The 20,553-nt window shown below is 58.1% G+C and overlaps 1 protein-coding gene and 1 long non-coding RNA gene across 7 annotated transcripts in view; one reads left to right on the top strand and one right to left on the bottom strand.

Annotated features, from left to right (window-relative positions):
• Window positions 1-20,553, bottom strand: part of AGXT2 (alanine--glyoxylate aminotransferase 2) — a 223,534-nt gene that overhangs the window by 29,341 nt on the left and 173,640 nt on the right. For all 6 annotated transcript variants that reach the window (XM_078881642.1, XM_078881648.1, XM_078881656.1 and 3 more), the window contains 3 exons: window positions 11,883-12,035; window positions 11,452-11,535; window positions 10,085-10,188 (listed from right to left, as the gene is read on the bottom strand). In XM_078881642.1, the coding sequence (XP_078737768.1) occupies window positions 10,085-10,188; window positions 11,452-11,535; window positions 11,883-12,035 (341 nt within the window). The remainder of the gene's footprint in view (window positions 1-10,084; window positions 10,189-11,451; window positions 11,536-11,882; window positions 12,036-20,553) is intronic.
• The window catches only part of LOC144951452 (uncharacterized), a 36,348-nt gene that overhangs the window by 15,477 nt on the left and 318 nt on the right, over window positions 1-20,553 (top strand). The window contains exons 2-3 of the long non-coding RNA XR_013640494.1: window positions 6,954-7,028; window positions 9,223-9,498. This is a non-coding gene — a long non-coding RNA (uncharacterized LOC144951452). The remainder of the gene's footprint in view (window positions 1-6,953; window positions 7,029-9,222; window positions 9,499-20,553) is intronic.

The raw sequence follows: 20,553 nt of genomic DNA, 5'->3' as shown, positions 1-20,553 counted from the left end.
CTCACACCCCCTCACACTCCCTCACACCCCCTCACCTCCTCACACTTCCTCACACTCCCTCACACACCCCCTCACACTCCCTCAAACCCCCTCACACCTCCCTCACACCCCCTCACACTCCCTCACACTCCCTCACACCAACTCACACTCCCCTCACACTCCCTCACACTCCCTCATCCCTCACACCCCCTCACACCCCCTCATCACACCCACACACCCTCACACCCCCTCACAACCCCACTCACACTCCCCTCATCCCTCACACACCCTCACACCCCCCTCAACCCTCACACCCCTCACACACCCTCACACTCCCTCACACCCCACACTCCCTCACACTCCCTCACACCCCCTCATCCCCTCACACTCCCTCACACTCCCTCATCCCTTACACTCCCTCACACCCCCACACACCCCCTCACACTCCCTCACACTCCCCTCATCCCTCACACCCCCTCACATCCCCTCACACTCCCTCACACTCCCTCACACACCCTCAAACCCCCTCACACCCCCCTCACACCCCCTCACACTCCCTCACACCAACTCACACTCCCTCACACTCCCTTCACACTCCCTCACACCCCCTCACACTCCCTCATCCTTCACACCCCCTCACACTCCCTCACACCCCCTCATCCCTCACACTCCCTCACACTCCCTCATCCCTACACTCCCTCACACCCCCTAACACCCCCTCAACACCCCACACACCCCCTCACACTCCCTCACACTCCCTCACACTCCCTCACCCCCTCACACCTCCCTCACACTTCCTCACACTCCCTCACACCCCCTCACACTCCCTCACACCCCCTCACACTCCCTCAAACCCCCTCACACCCCCTCACACCCCCTCACACTCCTCACACCAACTCACACTCCCTCACACTCCTTCACACTCCCGCACCCCTCAAACCACCTCACACCTCCCTCATCCTTCACACCCCCTCACACTCCCTCACACTCCCTCACACTCCCTCATCCCTCCACACTCCCTCACCACTCCCCTCACACCCCCTCACACTCCCTCACACTCCCTCATCCCTCACACCCCTCACACCCCCTCACACTCCCTCACACTCCGTCATCCCTCACACCCCCTCACACTCCCTCATCCCTCACACCCCCCTCACACCCCCTCACACTCCCTCATCCTTCACACCCCCTCACACTCCCTCACACTCCCTCATCCCTCACACTCCCTCACACTCCCTCACACCCCCCTCACGCTCCCTCACACCCCCTCACACTCCCTCACACCCCCTCACACCCCCTCACACTCCCTCATCCCTCACACTCCCTCACACCCCCTCACACTCCTCACACTCCCTCACACCCCCTCACACACCCTCACACCACCCCTCATCCCTCACACCCCCTCACACTCCCTCACACTCCGTCATCCCTCACACCCCCCTCACACTCCCTCACACCCCCCTCACAACCCCCCTCACACCCCCTCACACACCCTCACACCCCCTCACACTCCCTCACCCCCTCACACTCCCACACACTTCCCACACCACCTCACCCCCTCACACCCCCTCACACTCCCCAAACCCCCTCACACTCCCTCACACCCCGTCACACTCCCCTCACACTCCCTCACACTCCTCACACTCCCTCATCCCTCACACCCCCTCACACCCCCTCACACTCCCTCATCCTCACACCCACTCACACTCCCTCATCCCTCACACTCCCTCCACACTCCCTCACACCCCCTCACACCCCCTCACACTCCCTCATCCCTCACACCCCCTCACACTCCCTCACACTCCGTCATCCCTCACACCCCACACACCCCCCTCACACCCCTCACACCCCCACACACCCCTCACACCCCCTCATCCCTCACACTCCCTCACACACCCCCTCACCCCTCACCACCCCCCCCCCACACCCTCCCCCCCACACCACCCCTCACACTCCCTCACACACCCTCACACTCCCCTCATCCCTCACACCCCCTCCACACCCCACACACTCCCTCACACCCCCTCACACTCCCTAACCACTCCTAACACTCCCTCACACCCCCTCACACTCCCTCACACCCCCTCACCCTCACACCCCTCACACTCCCACAACCCTCACACTCCCTCACACCCCCTCCCACCCCCACACCCCTCACACCCACACACTTCCTCATCCCCACACACCCCCACACATCCCCTCACACACCCTCACACTCCCCACCCCACACTCCCCTCACACCCCCTCATACACCCTCACACCCCCCTCACACCCCCTCACACTCCCCACACTCCTTCATCCCACACACTCCCTCACACCCCCTCATCCCTCCCACCCCCTCACACTCCCTCACACTCCCTCACACTCCCCTCATCCCTCACACCTCCCTCACACCCCCTCATCCCTCACACCCCCTCACACTCTCTCACACTCCCTCACACCCCTTCACACTCCCTCACACTCCCTCACACTCCACCCTCACACCCCCTCACACCCCCTCACACTCCCTCACACCCCCTCACACTCCCTCACACCCCCTCACACCCCCTCACACCCCTCACACCCCCTCATCCCCACACACACCCCTCACACACCCCCCTCATCCCTCACACCCCCTCACACTCCCTCACACTCCCTCACACCCCCTCACACCCCTCATCCCCTCACACCCCCTCACACTCCCTCACACTCCCTCACACTCCGTCATCCCTCACACCCCCTCACACTCCTCACACCCCTCACACCCCCTCACACCCCCTCACACTCCCTCACAACCCCCTCACACTCCCTCACACCCTCACCCCTCACACCCCCCACACCCCCCACACACCCCCTCACACTCCCTCATCCCTCACACTCCCTCACACCCCCTCATCCCTCACACCCCCTCAACCACCCTCACACCCCCTCACCACCCTCACACTCCCTCATCCCTCACACCCCCTCACACCCCCTCACACTCCCACTCCGTCATCCCTCACACCCCCTCACACTCCCTCACACCCCTCACACACCCTCACACTCCCTCACACCCCCTCACACTCCCCACACCCCCTCACACTCACCCCTCACCCACTTCCTCACACTCCCACCACACCCCCTCACACTCCCTCACACCCCCTCACACCCCCTCACACTCCCTCACACTCCCTCATCCCTCACACACCCCCTCACACCCCCACACACACCCCTCATCCTTCACACCCCCTCACACTCCCTCACACCACCCTCATCCCTCACACTCCCTCACACTCCCTCACACCCCCTCACACTCCCTCATCCCTCACACCCCCTCACACTCCCTCACACTCCGTCATCCCCTCACACCTCCCTCACACCCCCTCACACTCCCTCACACACCTCACACCCCTCACACTCCCTCATCCCTCACACTCCCTCACACCCCCTCATCCCTCACACCCCCCTCACACTCCCTCACACCCTCACACCATCCCTCACACCCCTCACACCACCTCACACCCCCACCACTCCACACCCCCTCACACTCCCACCTCACACCCCCTCACACTCCCTCACACCCCCTCACACTCCCTAACACTCCTAACACTCCCTCACACCCCCTCACACCCCCTCACACACCCCTCATCCTCACACTCCCTCATCCCTCACACCCCCTCACACTCCCTCACACTCCCTCACACTCCGTCATCCTCACACCCCCTCACACTCCCTCACACCCCCTCGCACCCCCACCACACCCCCTCACACTCCCTCACACTCCCTCACCCCCTCACACCCCTCACACTCCCACCCACACCCTCACACCCCCTCACACTCCCTCAAACCCCCTCACTACCCCTCACACTCCCTCATCCCTCACACCCCCTCACACCCTCTCACACTCACCTCATCCTCACACCCCCTCACACTCCCTCATCCCTCACACTCCCTCACACTCCCCTCACACCCCTCACACTCCTCACCCTCACACCCCCTCACACTCCCTCACACCCGTCATCCCTCACACTCCCACACACCCCTCACACTTCCCTCACACCCCCTCACACCCCCTCACACTCCCTCATCCCTCACACACCCTCACACCCCCTCATCCCTCACACCCTTCACACTCCTCACACTCCCTCACACCCCCTCACACTCCCTCACACTCCCACACACCTCCCTCATCCCTCACACCCCCTCACACTCCCTCACACTCCCTCACACCCCCTCACACTCCCTAACACTCCCTAACACTCCCTCACACCCCCTCACACTCCCTCACACCCCCCACATCCCTCACACTCCTCATCCCTCACACTCCCTCACACTCCCTCACACCCCCTCACACTCCCTCATCCCTCACACCCCCTCACATCCCCTCACACTCCCTCACACTCCCTCATCCCACACACTCCCTCACACCCCCCTCATACTCCCTCACACCCCCTCACACCCCCTCACACTCCCACACCTCCCACATCCACACACTCCCTCACACCCCCCCATCCCCACCCTCCCCCCCTCACACTCCCTCACACTCCCTCACACTCCCTCATCCCTCACACTCCCTCACACCCCCTCGTCCCTCACACTCCCTCACACTCCTCACACACCCCTCACACTCCCCACACTCCCTCACACTCTCTTATCCCTCACACCCCTAACACCCCCTCACACTCCCTCACACCCCCTCACACTCCCTCACACTCCCTCACACCCCCTCACAATCCCTCACCCCCTCACTCCCTCACACTTCCTCACACTCCCTCACACCCCCTCACACTCCCTCAAACCCCCTCACACCCCCTCACAACCCCCTCACACCCCCTCACACCGCCTCACACTCCCTCACACCAACTCACACTCCCTCACACTCCCTCACACTCCCTCACACTCCCTCATCCCTCACACTCCCTCACACTCCCTCACACCCCCTCACACCCCCTCACACTCCCTCACACTCCCTCATCCCTCACACCCCTCACACCCCCTCACACTCCCTCACACTCCCTCATCCTTCACACCCCCTCACACTCCCTCACACTCCCTCACACTCCCTCATCCCTCACACTCCCTCACACTCCCTCACACCCCCTCACACCCCCTCACACTCCCTCACACTCCTCATCCCTCTCACACCCCTCACACCCCCCTCACACTCCCTCACACTCCGTCATCCCTCACACCCCCTCACACTCCCTCATCCCTCACACACCCCTCACACCCCCTCACACCCCTCACACTCCCTCATCCTTCACACCCCCTCACACTCCCTCACACTCCCTCATCCCTCACACTCCCTCACACCCCCTCACACCCCTCACACTCCCTCACACTCCCTCATCCCTCACACCCCCTCACACTCCCTCACACTCCGTCATCCCTCACATTCCCTCACACCCCCTCACACTCCCTCACACACCCCTCACACCCCCTCACACCCCCTCACACTCCCTCATCCCTCACACTCCCTCACACGCCCTCATCCCTCACACCCCCTCACACTCCCTCACACTCCCTCACACCCCCTCACACTCCCTCACACTCCCTCATCCCTCACACCCACTCACACTCCCTCACACTCCCTCACACCCCCTCACACTCCCTAACACTCCCTAACACTCCCTCACACCCCCTCACACTCCCTCACACCCCCCTCATCCCTCACACTCCCTCACACTCCCTCATCCCTCACACTCCCTCACACCCCCTCACACCCCCTCACACTCCCTCACACTCCCTCATCCCTCACACCCCCTCACATCCCCTCACACTCCCTCATCCCTCACACCCCCTCATCCCTCACACCCCCTCATACTCCCTCACACCCCCTCACACCCCCTCACACTCCCTCACACTCCCTCATCCCACACACTCCCTCACAACCCCCTCATCCCTCACACCCTCACACTCCCTCACACTCCCTCACACTCCCTCATCCCTCACACTCCCTCACACCCCCCTCGTCCCTCACACTCCCTCACACTCCCTCACACCCCTTCACACTCCCTCACACTCCCTCACACTCCCTCACACTCCCTTATCCCTCACACCCCTAACACCCCCCTCACACTCCCTCACACCCCCCCACACTCCCTCACACTCCCTCACACCCCCTCACACTCCCTCACCCCCTCACACTCCCTCACACTTCCTCACACTCCCTCACACCCCCTCACATTCCCTCAAAACCCCCTCACACTCCCTCATCCCTCACACTCCCTCATCCTTCACACCCCCTCACACTCCCTCACACTCCCTCATCCCTCACACTCCCTCACACCCCCTCACACTCCCTCATCCCTCACACCCCCTCACACCCCCTCACACTCCCCTCATCCCTCACACCCCCTCACACTCCCTCACACTCCCTGACACTCCGTCATCCCTCACACCCCCTCACACCCCCTCACACCCCCTCACACTCCCTCACACTCCCTCACCCCCTCACACTCCCTCACACTTCCTCACACTCCCTCACACTCCCTCACACCCCCTCACACTCCCTCAAACCCCCTCACACTCCCTCACACCCCCCTCATCCCTCACACTCCCTCACACTCCCTCATCCCTCACACTCCCTCATCCCTCACACACCCCTCACACACAACCTTCATCCCTCACACTCCCTCACACACTCCCTCATCCCTCACACTCCCTCACACCCCCTCATCCCTCACACCCCCCTCACACTCCCTCACACTCCCTCACACCCCCTAACACTCCCTCACACTCCCTCACACTCCCTCATCCCTCACACTCCCTCATCCCTCACGCCCCCTCTCACACACAACCCTCATCCCTCACACTCCCTCACATACACCCCCATCCCTCACACTCCCTTACACACACCCCCATCCCTCACATTCCCTGACACACACCCTCACAATCCCCCCCCCCACATACCACGTTAGGGCCCTGGGGCACAGGGAGTGTCTGAGTATCCCCCCCCCCCTCTGTTTGACCCTGCTCTCCTGTGGGGCCCTCATGGGGGTCGCTTCCTTCCGCAGCTGGGAGGGGAACCCTCGAGATGATGATGGTGATGAAGCTGAAGATAAGAATGAGAAAATGAGGAGGGGATGATGGTGAGTACGAGGGGTGAGTTGGAGTCGATGTTGGGGGTGATGAATAGAAGGGAAGGATGATGATGATAACGGAACGATGACTGCGAGGTTGAGGAGAGGGGGATGGCGATGAGTAGGTGATGGGTACATGATGATGAGGTGATGGTAAGATGATGAGAGGAGAACGAGGATGAATTCGACGACGGTGGTGACGGCGTTTAAGACGACGGTGGTTTTTATGACGGTGGTTAAGAAGGGAGCCACACTATCGCCTTGACACCGACGCGAACCCCACGCCTCGTCTATTTATGGCAACGAGGAGTGACGGGGAGAGAAGCGGTGAACGCGAGGAGGATGCGTGAGGGTGAGGCTGTGTGAGAGGGGGTTGTACGTGGGGAGCGGTAGCGTAGCGGTGAGCGCTGCGCCCCACTACGAACCTGGCGTACCGAGTTCGATCCCCCGCTCGCGGCCAACACCGGTGACGATTATCTGAACCGGTCCTGGGCCTCCCCTAGCTCGACTCAGCCTCAAATGAGTACCCGGTGCGGCGTGTAACCATCGCCACTGGGGGAGACAAAGGCGGCTGCGCGTGGTGGTGGCCACCCACCCTTTCGTGTGCCGTGCCGGCCTTCATATGTGCTCGCTAACAGCACTTGCCCCAACAGTCTGTTACAGGCTAAACGGGGGATCTTTGCGTGGCAGTGTGTGTGGGTGTTGTGTGTGCTTGAGGAGGTGTGTAAAGTGGTGCCCCGTGATGGTGTAGTCAGGGGTGGTTTTCGGGTCACGTGTGGAGAGGTAAGAGTGTGACGTGCGCCCAACTCTTCTGAACACATCCGCAAGTCGTGGAAGAGTAGACCAAGTACACCTCTACTAAAGCTGCCGGCTTCTGGTGGAGGAGGCTATTCCGCCAGCCTGTGGCGTGAGTGAGCAATCTTTCAGGGCCTCCGATTTCATCGCGTGGCCAATCGGTGCATTCCTGATTAAAATTCCTCTGGAAATGGTTACGGTTCCTGACTTTCCGAACCGGTTATCAGTCCGACAACGCTCACCGGACACAGGTGCATTATTCACCAACCTCACTCCCCCCTGGAAAGTTGACGAATTGTCACGACTCAGGATCTCACTATATTTGAGAAAAAGATAACATTGTAATTACTGCATTGTGGTGAACCTCGTCCTCCTAGTGACAATAATGTTATTCAATAATTATTCAATTTCTAACTGGTGAAATATTTAACAGACATAAATGACCGTGAGTGAGGGGTGGTGTGGCCGCAATGGCCTCGTGCCTGTGTAGGACTTGAAATCACGCGCCACGCGTTCTGTTGCTAGGCAAGCGAGCAGAGTACAGTGGGAGCATCTGAGGACACGGTTGTTGTCGTGGCATTAAGGGGGGGGTCGTTAAGAGACACGACAGGTGTTAGGGGTGACTGAGGACGCAGGCCGGTGATTGGTCAGGAGGGTGAGTGGTTAATGACCGACGCCGGCCTGGCGGCAACAACATGGTCACGTGAGGCTGGGGGCCTGGGGGCGAGTAGCAAAGCGGGGGATGGAGTAATTGATTGGGACTGATTGGTGCGGGGATATAGGGCACAGCGTAACGGAGAGACGGGAGTCTTGGTTGAGATTGGAGCTGGAGCGGTTGGTGCCCGGGAGAGAGACGGAGCAGCAGTGAGCAGGGATAGGTACGATAAGGATAGAGAGAACACAGTGTATGGTAGAGTAGATAGAGAGAACACAGTGTACGGTTAGCAGTGGATAGAGAGAACGCAGTGTACGGTAGTAGTGGATAGAGAGGATACAGTGTACGGTAGAAACGGGGAGACATGGAGTGTTGTTAATGGCGAGTTGTGCATCGGAGCGAACGGAGAGACACGGAGTGATGATGAGGAGGTGTGAACTCTACGCGTGAATAAACAAGATGAGAAAGAAAACGAGAGTACGAGTCCTACACCTGCAGCTGATGACACAACCCACCGGCTACACGACATATACGCACCAAACATACATTATCGCACGCACCACGTCTTGAGACTCGACGAGAGGCTCAAAAGTCTTGAGACTCGGTGCAGGAATTCAAGTCCTGAGACTCAGTGAGGCATTCCCCAGGGTAATTAAAGGCCATGACCATGATTGATTTTTTTATTTTTATACATATAAGTGGCATCAGCAGCGGTGTGAATGTGTACATAATAGTGTGCGTGTATGGTGGCAGTGTGTCGGACTGTCGTCAGGTTTGCCCGTGCATGCCCCCGTACGCGCGAGCGCAGTCAGCAGGACTGCACGTTGTGGCCGGCCGCGGCCTGCGCGATGAGCGCCACGTGGGCGTCGGTGGCGAGGGTGAGATGCGACACGCAGCCCTCGAGTCCCCGGCTCACATGAAGCCGGCCCTGCCCCGACATGCCGCCGGCCCGCACGCCGCCTGCAAGCGGGCCACACCGCGCGCCCAATGAAGACGGAAGATTTTCCCATCGCCTTAAGAGACTGTCAGGTGGGCACCTGTGAAGGCCGGGCATGGCGCACGACGAGGGGGCGGGTGGCTGGCACCGTGCCCGTGGCAATGTTTGAGGGCTCGGGTCGCTGGATTTGTAGCGCAGCGCGCTAACCGCTGCACCACCGCTCCCCACACACACGCTTAATAATATGCAACTCACAGACACGGCATGCAAACGACACGCGCACTACTACAGACCACACAACGCACAGCACGGCATGCGCACACACACAAAACGCAGACTCGAGACCGGTGCTGCTCAATTCACTGCGAGGATCATCTCTTTAAACCCACGATTCCACCGTTTGCGATGCGTGCAGGGATCGCAACTCGTCTGTGGGCAAAATTGTCAACGCATGCCATGAGATGCTGCCCTTCGGCAATTCCCTCCAGAGAATACCGCCGATTCCACGGTTACAGTTCCAACGATGCCATGATTCCGTCAGCAATTACGGCGGTCGATTTGGTTAGTCGCATTTGCAATTCCGGTCCAGGGTTTTGTGGAAATTGCCCAGTAGTACAACAGACACACACACAGTACGAAGGCACAGTATCTATACACACACAAAATAAATGCTCCTACCCAGGTAAAGGGGCCCCGTGAGGTCGAGGTGGGTCATGTGACCTGGAGAGCGTCCCACCACCGCTCCAAAGTCATCCACCGTCAGCTTCCCTGTCTGCCCCTCTCTGCACAAAGACAAAGATCCCCAGTATAGAATTCAATGGACTATTGAGGCAAGCGCTGTTAGCAAGCACCTATGAAAGAAAGAAGGCACGGCACGAGTGGATGGTGTGGCAAGAAAGACACGTGACTGCCTGTGTGTCACCATTGCTGATGTTTATACACTGCACCAGATATTCAATCAATGGCTGAGTCGACCTAGGGGAGGCCTAGTGCCGGTTCATATTCATCGCCAATGTTTTCTGTGAGTGGAAATGGAACCCGCGCTATCCCTCCACACAAACGTACAACAACCGACATTCGCCACTAAGTAGCGGTGACGTCACCACGGCGTTTGTGCCAGGCTATGTGCACGTTAATGCCACACGAAGTGTCCAACGCCCGCTGGCAGTAGATCATGGGACAGACACAGGTGCCATGGGTTGACTGACTGAGATGACTGGCCGATGCACCACCTGTGCCCCCTACTGTGCAAACGAACACATATGCATACTCACACACGTATCAACACAAAATCGACAAAGATCCCCCGTACAGGTTCGCGGTTTGAATAATGCGGCTGCCCTGATTATCACCCCGCGGTGTGAATTCAACTGTAAAAATACCGCAACGTGCCTTCTAATTCACCCGCAGCGGACGTTAAAGATCCACTAACGTCATCAACAAGAGTAGGGCCATTGTGTGCCGGCGTAACGGCATGGAAAATCTGTCAAATTGTGAACATTATCTGCGTATATTAACTAAATTTGGAATCTACATTGTGATCACCGTCTAGCCCCCACTGCAAATACTTGGCAGGACAAACTTCCCCTCAGCCTTTAAACACTCACCATCGCTCACTAGTTTATGCTCCTCACTCAAAACTCACTTCTTTTCCCGAGCTCACGCCACCCCTTAATCTTCCTCTCGTAACCACCACCACCGTTCCTGTTCCCTCTCCACATTCTCATCACACGGCTGTCACTCATTAACCACGTCCATTCAACCCATTCGTCATCATTCACTGTCATCAATTTCACTTTCACCGAATTCACGCGTCATCGCAGATTCGCCCCCATTGCTTCCTCTCATCGATTTCATTCACCTCATCTCCACCATTACATTAATGCGTTGTACCGTCCTTAATTATCGGTAAAGCACCTCGGTTAAGGCGCTATATAAATCACTTTAAGAAGATAAGATAAGGACACCTACTTATAAAAAGTCATGAGATTCGGAGGGTTTTCTGTATAAAACGAGCGTCACGAGTAACGACACCCCCCCCTTACCTCACGGCCTTCACTCGGTGCCACAGGCTGTCGTTGAAGGAGCTGTTGACGAGGATGTGGGCGGGCCCACTCCCCAGGTCATAGCTGTGGGGAACACGCGACCCCGTGAGACATGCTGAACCCGTGACCTCATGACCTCATGACGACTGGCACCAAATCCTCACCCGGTCCCGGATACCGCCCCAGGGTGTGGGACAAGGGAGACACGAGGCATGGGGTTACAAGGAAAGGGGATACAGGGCATGAGGCACAGGGATGCAGGGGCACAGAGATGCAGATGATACAGGGCACAGGACAAGAGGACGAGGGAACACGGTAGCACGGAGGCACAGAAGCATGGGGGACGGGACACAGAGAAACGGAGACACGAGGGGACACAGAGGGGACATGCGGGTGGCATGGGACGTGCCGCAATGCCTCGGGGTGTGCACCTGAAGATCAGGGCCCCGCCCTGCAAGCCCAGCAGGATGTAGTCCCCTTCCTCGGACCCCCTGCCCCACCGCGTGCCCCCCCTCCACAGCAGGAGGCCGTCGGGGCCCGTCGCCTTGAAGCGCACGAACAGGTTGGACCTGAACCCGGAGACCCTGCAGAGGCCACAACGCAAAGAGATCCCTCGTGTAGCCTTAAGATACTGTTGTAGCAAGTGCTGTTAGTAGCGAGTAGCACCTGTGAAGGCCGGCACGGCACACGAGGGGGTAGGTGGCCAGCAGCGCGCCCAGTCGCCTTTGTCTCCCGAGTGGAAATGTTTACACATCTCACCAGGTACTCATTTGAGGCCCAGGACTGGGTCACAGATATCCACTGCTGTTATTGGTCGTGAGCGGGATTCGAACTCGGGTGGCCGGGTTCCTAAGCGCAACACTCGCCCCTACACACACATTGTGTCTGTGAGTGGTATCTGCTTGTGAAAGCTGTGTGTGGTGTCTGTGTGTGCTGTTTGTGGTGTCTATGTGTGGTGTCTATGTGTGGTGTCTTTGTGTGGTGTCTTTGTGTGGTGTTTGTGGGTGATGGCTGTGGATGATGCTGTACAGTGAGGGAAAAAAGTATTTGATCCCCTGCTGATTTTGTACATTTGCCCACTGACAAAGAAATGATCAATCTATAATTTTAATGGTAGGTTTATTTGAACAGTGAGAGACAGAATAACAACAACAAAATCCAGAACAACGCATGTCAAAAATGTTATAAATTGATTTGCATTTTAATGAGGGAAATAAGTATTTGACCCCCTCTCAATCAGAAAGATTTCTGGCTCCCAGGTGTCTTTTATACAGGTGAGATTAGGAGCACACTCTTAAAGGGAGTGCTTTGTTACCTGTGTAGGGGTGTTAGAGAGAGAGCCCGTTATGCATGGCAGCTTATGGCAAACAAACACAGTGGGCGGGGCTACGTGAGTGCACGGGGAGGTGCTCTCTACGACGTCCGCGCCAGGCACCCCGGGAGGGCTCCACCCCTCAGCGGGGGGTTGGGTATAAAAGGGGATGTATCGGAGGGCTCGGGGTTCTTGTTAAGCTAACCAGTGAAGACTGAAGACGTCTTAGCTAGAGCCCTGGACTCCCCTGGTTCGCCGTCCTTATCAGGGCCGAACAGGACCGAGCCAGCGGCGTGGTCCCGAGATCCAGAGCCGGTGCTCTTGTCAGCGCTGGTCTGGGACTCAGGGTACCGGGCCCGACTTACCAGTGTCGGGCCAGATAGCCTCCCCTAGCCCGTTAGGGGAGGACTAGGAGGCAGGCTAGGAAGTAGCTAGCGCGTGTATCCCCAGCTAGCCGGGTGAGGGGGCCGACACCCCCTCTAGTGTTGTATGCCAGAACCGTGCTGTGTGAATAAAACCCGTGTGCCTCCAACTCCGGCGTCCAAGAGTCGTGAACTCTATTACATCTGGTGTCAGAAGTAAAGATCTACGAACATGGACACGCGCCGGACAGCTCGAGTCAGGGTACCGGAGGGGGAGGACACCGTTGCAGTCGGGGAGCCCGGGACGGCTGAAGAAAACACGGAGCAGTCGGGGTCGGATGCGTCCACACCGCAGCAACAGGAGAATGGAGAGCCGTCGACAGAGGGGCTGAGGCAGGCGCACGCTAAGCTGGCGGAGCTGCTGTACGCCGCTGCCGCCATGCTGGACCAGATCACACAGCTGGGGGCTGCTGGACCGCCACGGGGCGACGGCAGCCGGCGACCACAGCGCCTTCCCGCCATTTCGACAGAGCACCACTTTAAAAATCCCGCCATCGCCGCAGCTGCTGTTGAGGGCGTGGCCGGGTTGAGCACCGAGTCCAACGGCGGGCATACAGTACCTGCCGCGTCATCACCAACGGATGGCACGTCACCACGGGTGCGACCGGCGATGCCATCGGTTGTTCGAGCCGCGGCACAGCCGGGTGGGGGAGACGGAGTCGCGGCACAGCCGGGTGGGGGAGACGGAGTCGCGGCACAGCCGGGTGGGGGAGACAGAGTCGCGGCACAGCCGGGTGGGGGAGACGGGGGAGTGCGACCTTCCGTGGCAGCCGCTGCGTTACATCAGCGGCTACCTCCACTCAAAGAATTTGTGGGCGAGGAAGGCGACTGGGGTGGCTTCCAGCGGCGCTTCCTCGCTCACCAGGAAATGGCGCAGTGGACGGACGCCGAGGCTCTCCGCGCGCTGCCGGCACTCCTCGACAGCGACGCCCTTGCCACTCTAACATCGGCACCGAAGGAGAGGCGCTCCACGCTGCAGACGGCGATGCAGCTGCTGGCTGCGGTCTACGGTCCGCCGTCGGACTGTCGCCAACTCTTTTACGATCGCCAGCGGGGGGCAAAGGAGTCGCCCCTGGCGTACCGCACAAGCCTCCTGGCACTGGCGAAGGCGGCCTTTCCACGGATGGACATCGAAGGTGTCGACGCCATGGTCACGGAAAAGATACTCCTGCTGGCGGACGACTTGGATATCGTCATCGTCGCACAAGACGACGCGGAGATGTGCTCCCTCCAAGTGGCACGACTCCTCCACGCAAACCTGCTCGCACAACGACGGAAGGCCAGCAAGGCGGCGAGCGGGCGTGCCGTGGCTGCAGCCACCCTCCCGGCGGAAGAGATTTGCGCCATCGACCATCAACGGCAGCAGGGAGCGGGAGCACGGGCGGACCGGGGCGGTTCGGGCCATCTCGACCATCCATCGTCTTCGCCAGCGCTCCCGCGCTGTTACAACTGCGGCATCCGGGGACATGTCGCCTCGGGGTGCCGCTCTCCTCGGCAGCAGGGGACAACACCTCGACGGGACGCCGGCCCTCTTCCCAAGCTCCGTCATCATAACCCGGCGAGTCGCGGCACCCCTCATGTTTAGCCCACGCACACGCCCGTCACACACTCAAACACCGCAGCGAATGGGGGGTCGATATCGCGCACCATCGCACCAACACGCACCACTCTGGGTACTCATATCGAACCCAGCCAGTGGTCCGTGTTGGCCCATCATGTTGTAGCCGCATCATCGGGGTCGTCTGCCGTTGTGGGGCACATCGACGGGGTTGAGGTGCGCATCCTGGTCGATACGGGAGCATCGGCGACCATTATTTCGGAATTGATTTACAATATTCTCCCTGTCCAGAGCCGTCCTTTGATGCCCGTTAACGTGCCATTCTATGCTGCTAATGGGGGCTCACTTGGCATCATTGGACAAATTCGAGCCAAAATTTGTATCGGGGATATTAAATTGTCTGGGCCGATTTTTGTTTCCTCCTCGCTGGCGGTTCCGTGCCTGCTGGGGACGGACTTCCTGGCCAAAATGCCGATTAGGATATTAATCGACCAGGGATGCATTGAGCTCCCATCGGGCCGACGCATGGCATTTCTGCCATCCCCCGTTACGAGTCGGACGGCGTTCACGACGGTGCCGGCGTTCGTAGATAGAACGGTGCGCGTTCCTCCGGGGGCACAAATGTTGATTCCTTTGAAACTTCGGCGGCCCTTCGCTAAGGGCATTGGGACCCAGGGGGTTCTGCTGGGGCCGTCTAGGGCCGGGGTTAGTGGACCTCATTTACTTCCGGCCCAGACCATAGTAAGAGGGGACGGAGACCCCTTCATCGCGGTCCTCAATGTGGGCTCGCAGACGGTGGTGGTCCCACAGGGGACCGTGCTTGCTCACGCAACGCCGGTGCCCTGTGAGGAACCCGTCGCGAATCACGTGAGCGCTGTCCCTGCGCCGTGACCACATTCGGACAGCGATGAAGGGTGGCTCGAGGCGCTTTGTGCGGGATCGACGGACCTGTCAAATTCAGAGCGTCAACAGCTTAAAACACTACTGCGGGAATTTTCCGACGTTTTCAGTCGGGACAAATACGATTTGGGCTGCACTCATCTGCTGCGTCACCATATTGATACGGGTGACAGCGCGCCAATACGCCAGAATCCTTTTCGGTTAAGTCCCGCCGAAAAGGACCATGTCAAATCGGCTGTTGATGACATGTTAGCCGCCGACATCATTTCTCCTTCCACCAGCCCTTGGGGAGCGCCGATCGTCCTAGTTAAGAAACAGGACGGCTCGTTGCGGTTTTGCGTTGATTTTCGGCGCCTTAACAAAATTTCGGTGGCCGACGCATACCCGCTCCCACGGATGGACGAATCGCTTGACGCCTTGGCGGAGCGCGATTCTTCTCCACATTGGATTTACTTTCGGGATTCTGGCAGCTTCCTCTGGACGATGATTCAAAGCCTAAAACTGCTTTCCATACACCGCACGGCCTGTTCCAATTCAACTGGTTGCCGATGGGACTCCACTCAGCGCCGGCAACTTTCCAGCGTTTGATGGAATTAGTTTTGGCTGGATTGCAATGGGACTCGTGCTTGATTTATTTGGATGACGTTATCGTCTTTAGTAAAACATTTGACGAACATCTCCAGAGGTTGCGGGCGGTTTTCCAAAAGATGCGGGCTGCTAATTTGAAATCATCTGTTACGCGAATCGGTGCGTTATTTGGGACACATCGTGGGACGCTCAGGTATTGCTACCGATCCTGCCAAAACGCAGTGCGTCAGCTCCTGGCCGACTCCCACCTCGGTGGGAGAGGTCAGGAGTTTCATTGGCTTCGCGTCCTATTACCGACGGTTTGTCGCGGATTTTGCGACGATTGCGAAACCCCTACACGCTTTAACGTCAAAAGGGGTTCGGTTCCACTGGGGACAGGAGGAGGAGGCTGCTTTCCGCTCCCTTCGGGACGCTCTGGTGAAAGCTCCTCCCTTGGTTTACCCCGATTTTTCTAAGCCCTTTTTGCTTGACGCCGATGCGAGCAACACGGGTATTGGGGGCGTGCTTTCCCAGGTGGTTGACGGCGTGGAACGGGTGGTCGCGTACGGTAGTCGGGTGTTGTCTCCTGCGGAGCAAAGATATTGTGTCACCCGTCGGGAACTGTTGGCAATTGTCTATTTCATCCAACAGTATCGCCCATATCTGTACGGTCGGCATTTCACCGTCCGCACAGATCATGCAGCACTACAGTACGCCCTGCAAGTTCAACAACCATCGGGACAATTGTCTCGATGGTTGGAGATTCTCCAGGACTTTGATTTTGAAACCACCTACCGTAAGGGCGTTCGCCACACCAATGCGGACGCTCTGTCGCGCATGCCAACCACCTCCGAATGTGCATGCCTCCTGGGGTCTGGACGTTGCAGGCCTCCGGGGGACATATCGGTTCCGGTCTTGGCGGCCACCGACGACGACGAAACATTGATTACTAATTCGATCGCACAACAGGCAAAAGATTCCCTGTTGGGGTTGCCCGTCACTGAATGGGGGCGCCTCCAGATGGAGGATACCTCCCTCCTCGGGTGGCGTCGTCGCGTCGGGGGTGCTGCGCGGGGGAGGGGTGATGCCGACGCATGGGAGATGGTGCAAGGTCTGCTGATGCATTGGGACGGGAAATCCCATCGACACCGGCTGGTGGTCCCTTCTGGGTTGCGGGGCAAGGTGGTGTGGGCCGCTCACGAGCGCCTCCTACACCTGGGGACCCAAAAGACCCTCGCCTTGCTCCAACTGGATTTTTTTTAGCCAGGCATGACGAGGGATGTCGGGGATTTATTGGGGTCATGCCCTCGGTGCGCGCAACGAAAACCGCCGGCACGGGAGTCTAACCCACCCTTGCAATCAATCAAAGTGTCCAGAATAAATGAGCTTGTCGCGCTGGATATTTTGGGCCCATTCCCCGCCACCCCCAGGGGCAATAGATATTTGTTGACTGGTGTGGAGTATTTTACGCGCTGGCCTATGGCCTGCCCCCTTGCCAATCAGTCGGCAGCAGCCATCGTGGAGGCCTTTGTTCAGGGATATGTCCTGGACAAAGGTGCTCCGGAGCGGCTGCTGACCGACCAGGGCAGAAATTTTTCCGGCAAACTACTCCAACAAGTCTGTGAGCTCCTGGGCACGAAGAAAATTCGTACCTCCCCGTATCACCCGCAAACTGACGGGATGGTCGAGCGTCTGCATCGCACCATCACGTCAATGTTGTCACAGCAGGTTTCGGACTCACAGACCGATTGGGACCTGCAAATTCAAGGGGTCTTGGCGGCATACCGAATGGCCCCCCATGCAGCTACGGGATTTTCCCCCTTCTACCTCATTTACGGCCGCGAACCTGACCCGCCTGTTCGTGCCCAGCTGCAGATCCCCACGCCGCAGAGTAAAACTAAATTGGCTGACCATGTAAAATTTAATCTGGCCAAATTAACTGAGGCACGGGATGCTGCCATGCTAAACTCTGACCGCCGTCAGAAAGCGAATGAGCGGCTCAGACTGGGTCGGGCGCACATGCTGCAGTGGAAGCCGGGGGACAAGGCATGGCTGCACTGTCCCCAGGTGCCACTTGCTACCTCCTCTAAGCTGGTGCGGCCGTGGCGGGGCCCTGTGGAGGTGGTCGAGGTTTTGCGACCGCAGTGCGTGCGCATCAAATGGGGGAAGCGGCGGTGGTTCGTGCACCCCTCTAGATTAAAACCCTTCGTTGCGGTACACATCCCCACTTCACACACGCGTGACCAAACATGTGGGGGGTCGACTGACTCACTGGGTCCGTCTCCGTCGCTCTCACCTAACGCCTTGCCGGCTGTGCCACCTCCAGGTGCATCAGGAGTGACGGGCTCACGCCTGATCACCCCTCCTGGGGATGCCAAGGGTCACGTGGCGTCGGATGAGGACTCACTCCGAGACGGACAGTTGACACCTGACGGTCCGCCACCCGGGGTTACCCCGTGTGAGGGGCCCGCTGCAAGGACGCGCGCTAAAATGCGCAGACTGTTGTGAGGCCGGAAGATGTGTACATAGGTTGTGTTCATTGTGTGTTGTGTGGGTGGTGTGTTCCCGGCTCATTGGATGTACATATGTTGGGTTCGCCATGTGTTGTGTGTGTGGTGGGTTCCCTGCAAATTGTATATAGGCTGTTTTTACGGAATTCGTATTTATTCGGGGGGGGTGCGTCGGGTTGTTTTCTCTTCTCGCTGTTGCGTTCTTGTTGTGTTCTTGTTGTTGTTCTTGTTATTGTTGAAAAATAGTGAGGCACACGCGCGGTCAGGGGGTAAATGCGCTTTTATTGTAATTTTTTTTTGTATGTTGGCAGCCGGGACGGCTGCAAGCTATGCGGGGGGGGGGTGATGTAGGGGTGTTAGAGAGAGAGCCCGTTATGCATGGCAGCTTATGGCAAACAAACACAGTGGGCGGGGCTACGTGAGTGCACGGGGAGGTGCTCTCTACGACGTCCGCGCCAGGCACCCCGGGGGGGCCCCACCCCTCAGCGGGGGGTTGGGTATAAAAGGGGATGTATCGGAGGGCTCGGGGTTCTTGTTAAGCTAACCAGTGAAGACTGAAGACGTCTTAGCTAGAGCCCTGGACTCCCCTGGTTCGCCGTCCTTATCAGGGCCGAACAGGACCGAGCCAGCGGCGTGGTCCCGAGATCCAGAGCCGGTGCTCTTGTCAGCGCTGGTCTGGGACTCAGGGTACCGGGCCCGACTTACCAGTGTCGGGCCAGATAGCCTCCCCTAGCCCGTTAGGGGAGGACTAGGAGGCAGGCTAGGAAGTAGCTAGCGCGTGTTTCCCCAGCTAGCCGGGTGAGGGGGCCGACACCCCCTCTAGTGTTGTATGCCAGAACCGTGCTGTGTGAATAAAACCCGTGTGCCTCCAACTCCGGCGTCCAACAGTCGTGAACTCTATTACACCTGCATAAAAGACACCTGTTCACAGAAGCAATCAATCAATCAGATTCCAAACTCTCCACCATGACCAAGACCAAAGAGCTCTCCAAGGATGTCAGGGACAAGATTGTAGACCTACACAAGGCTGGAATGGGCTACAAGACCATCGCCAAGCAGCTTGGTGAGAAGGTGACAACAGTTGGTGCGATTATTCGCAAATGGAAGAAACATCAATGAACATCTGAATGATTCAGAGGACAACTGGGTGAAAGTGTTGTGGTCAGATGAGACCAAAATGAAGCTCTTTGGCATCAACTCAACTCGCCGTGTTTGGAGGAGGAGGAATGCTGCCTATGACCCCAAGAACACCATCCCCACCGTCAAACATGGAGGTGGAAACATTATGCTTTGGGGGTGTTTTTCTGCTAAGGGGACAGGACAACTTCACCGCATCAAAGGGACGATGGACGGGGCCATGTACCGTCAAATCTTGAGTGAGAACCTCCTTCCCTCAGCCAGGGCATTGAAAATGGGTCGTGGATGGGTATTCCAGCATGACAATGACCCTAAACACACGGCCAAGGCAGCAAAGGAGTGGCTCAAGAAGAAGCACATTAAGGTCCTGGAGTGGCCTAGCCAGTCTCCAGACCTTAATCCCATAGAAAATCTGTGGAGGGAGCGGAAGGTACGAGTTGCCAAACGTCAGCCTCGAAACCTTAATGACTTGGAGAAGATCTGCAAAGAGGAGTGTGACAAAATCCCTCCTGAGATGTGTGAAAACCTGGTGGCCAACTACAAGAAACGTCTGACCTCTGTGATTGCCAACAAGGGTTTTGCCACCAAGTACTAAGTCGTGTTTTGCAGAGGGGTCAAATACTTATTTCCCTCATTAAAATGCAAATCAATGTATAACATTTTTGACATGCGTTTTTCTGGATTTTGTTGTTGCTA

The sequence above is a fragment of the Lampetra fluviatilis genome, chromosome 3 (genome assembly GCF_964198595.1).
Source record: "Lampetra fluviatilis chromosome 3, kcLamFluv1.1, whole genome shotgun sequence".
NCBI lineage: Eukaryota > Metazoa > Chordata > Hyperoartia > Petromyzontiformes > Petromyzontidae > Lampetra > Lampetra fluviatilis.
Note: the sequence above shows the minus strand (reverse complement) of the source record. Positions and strands in the feature narration are given on the sequence as shown.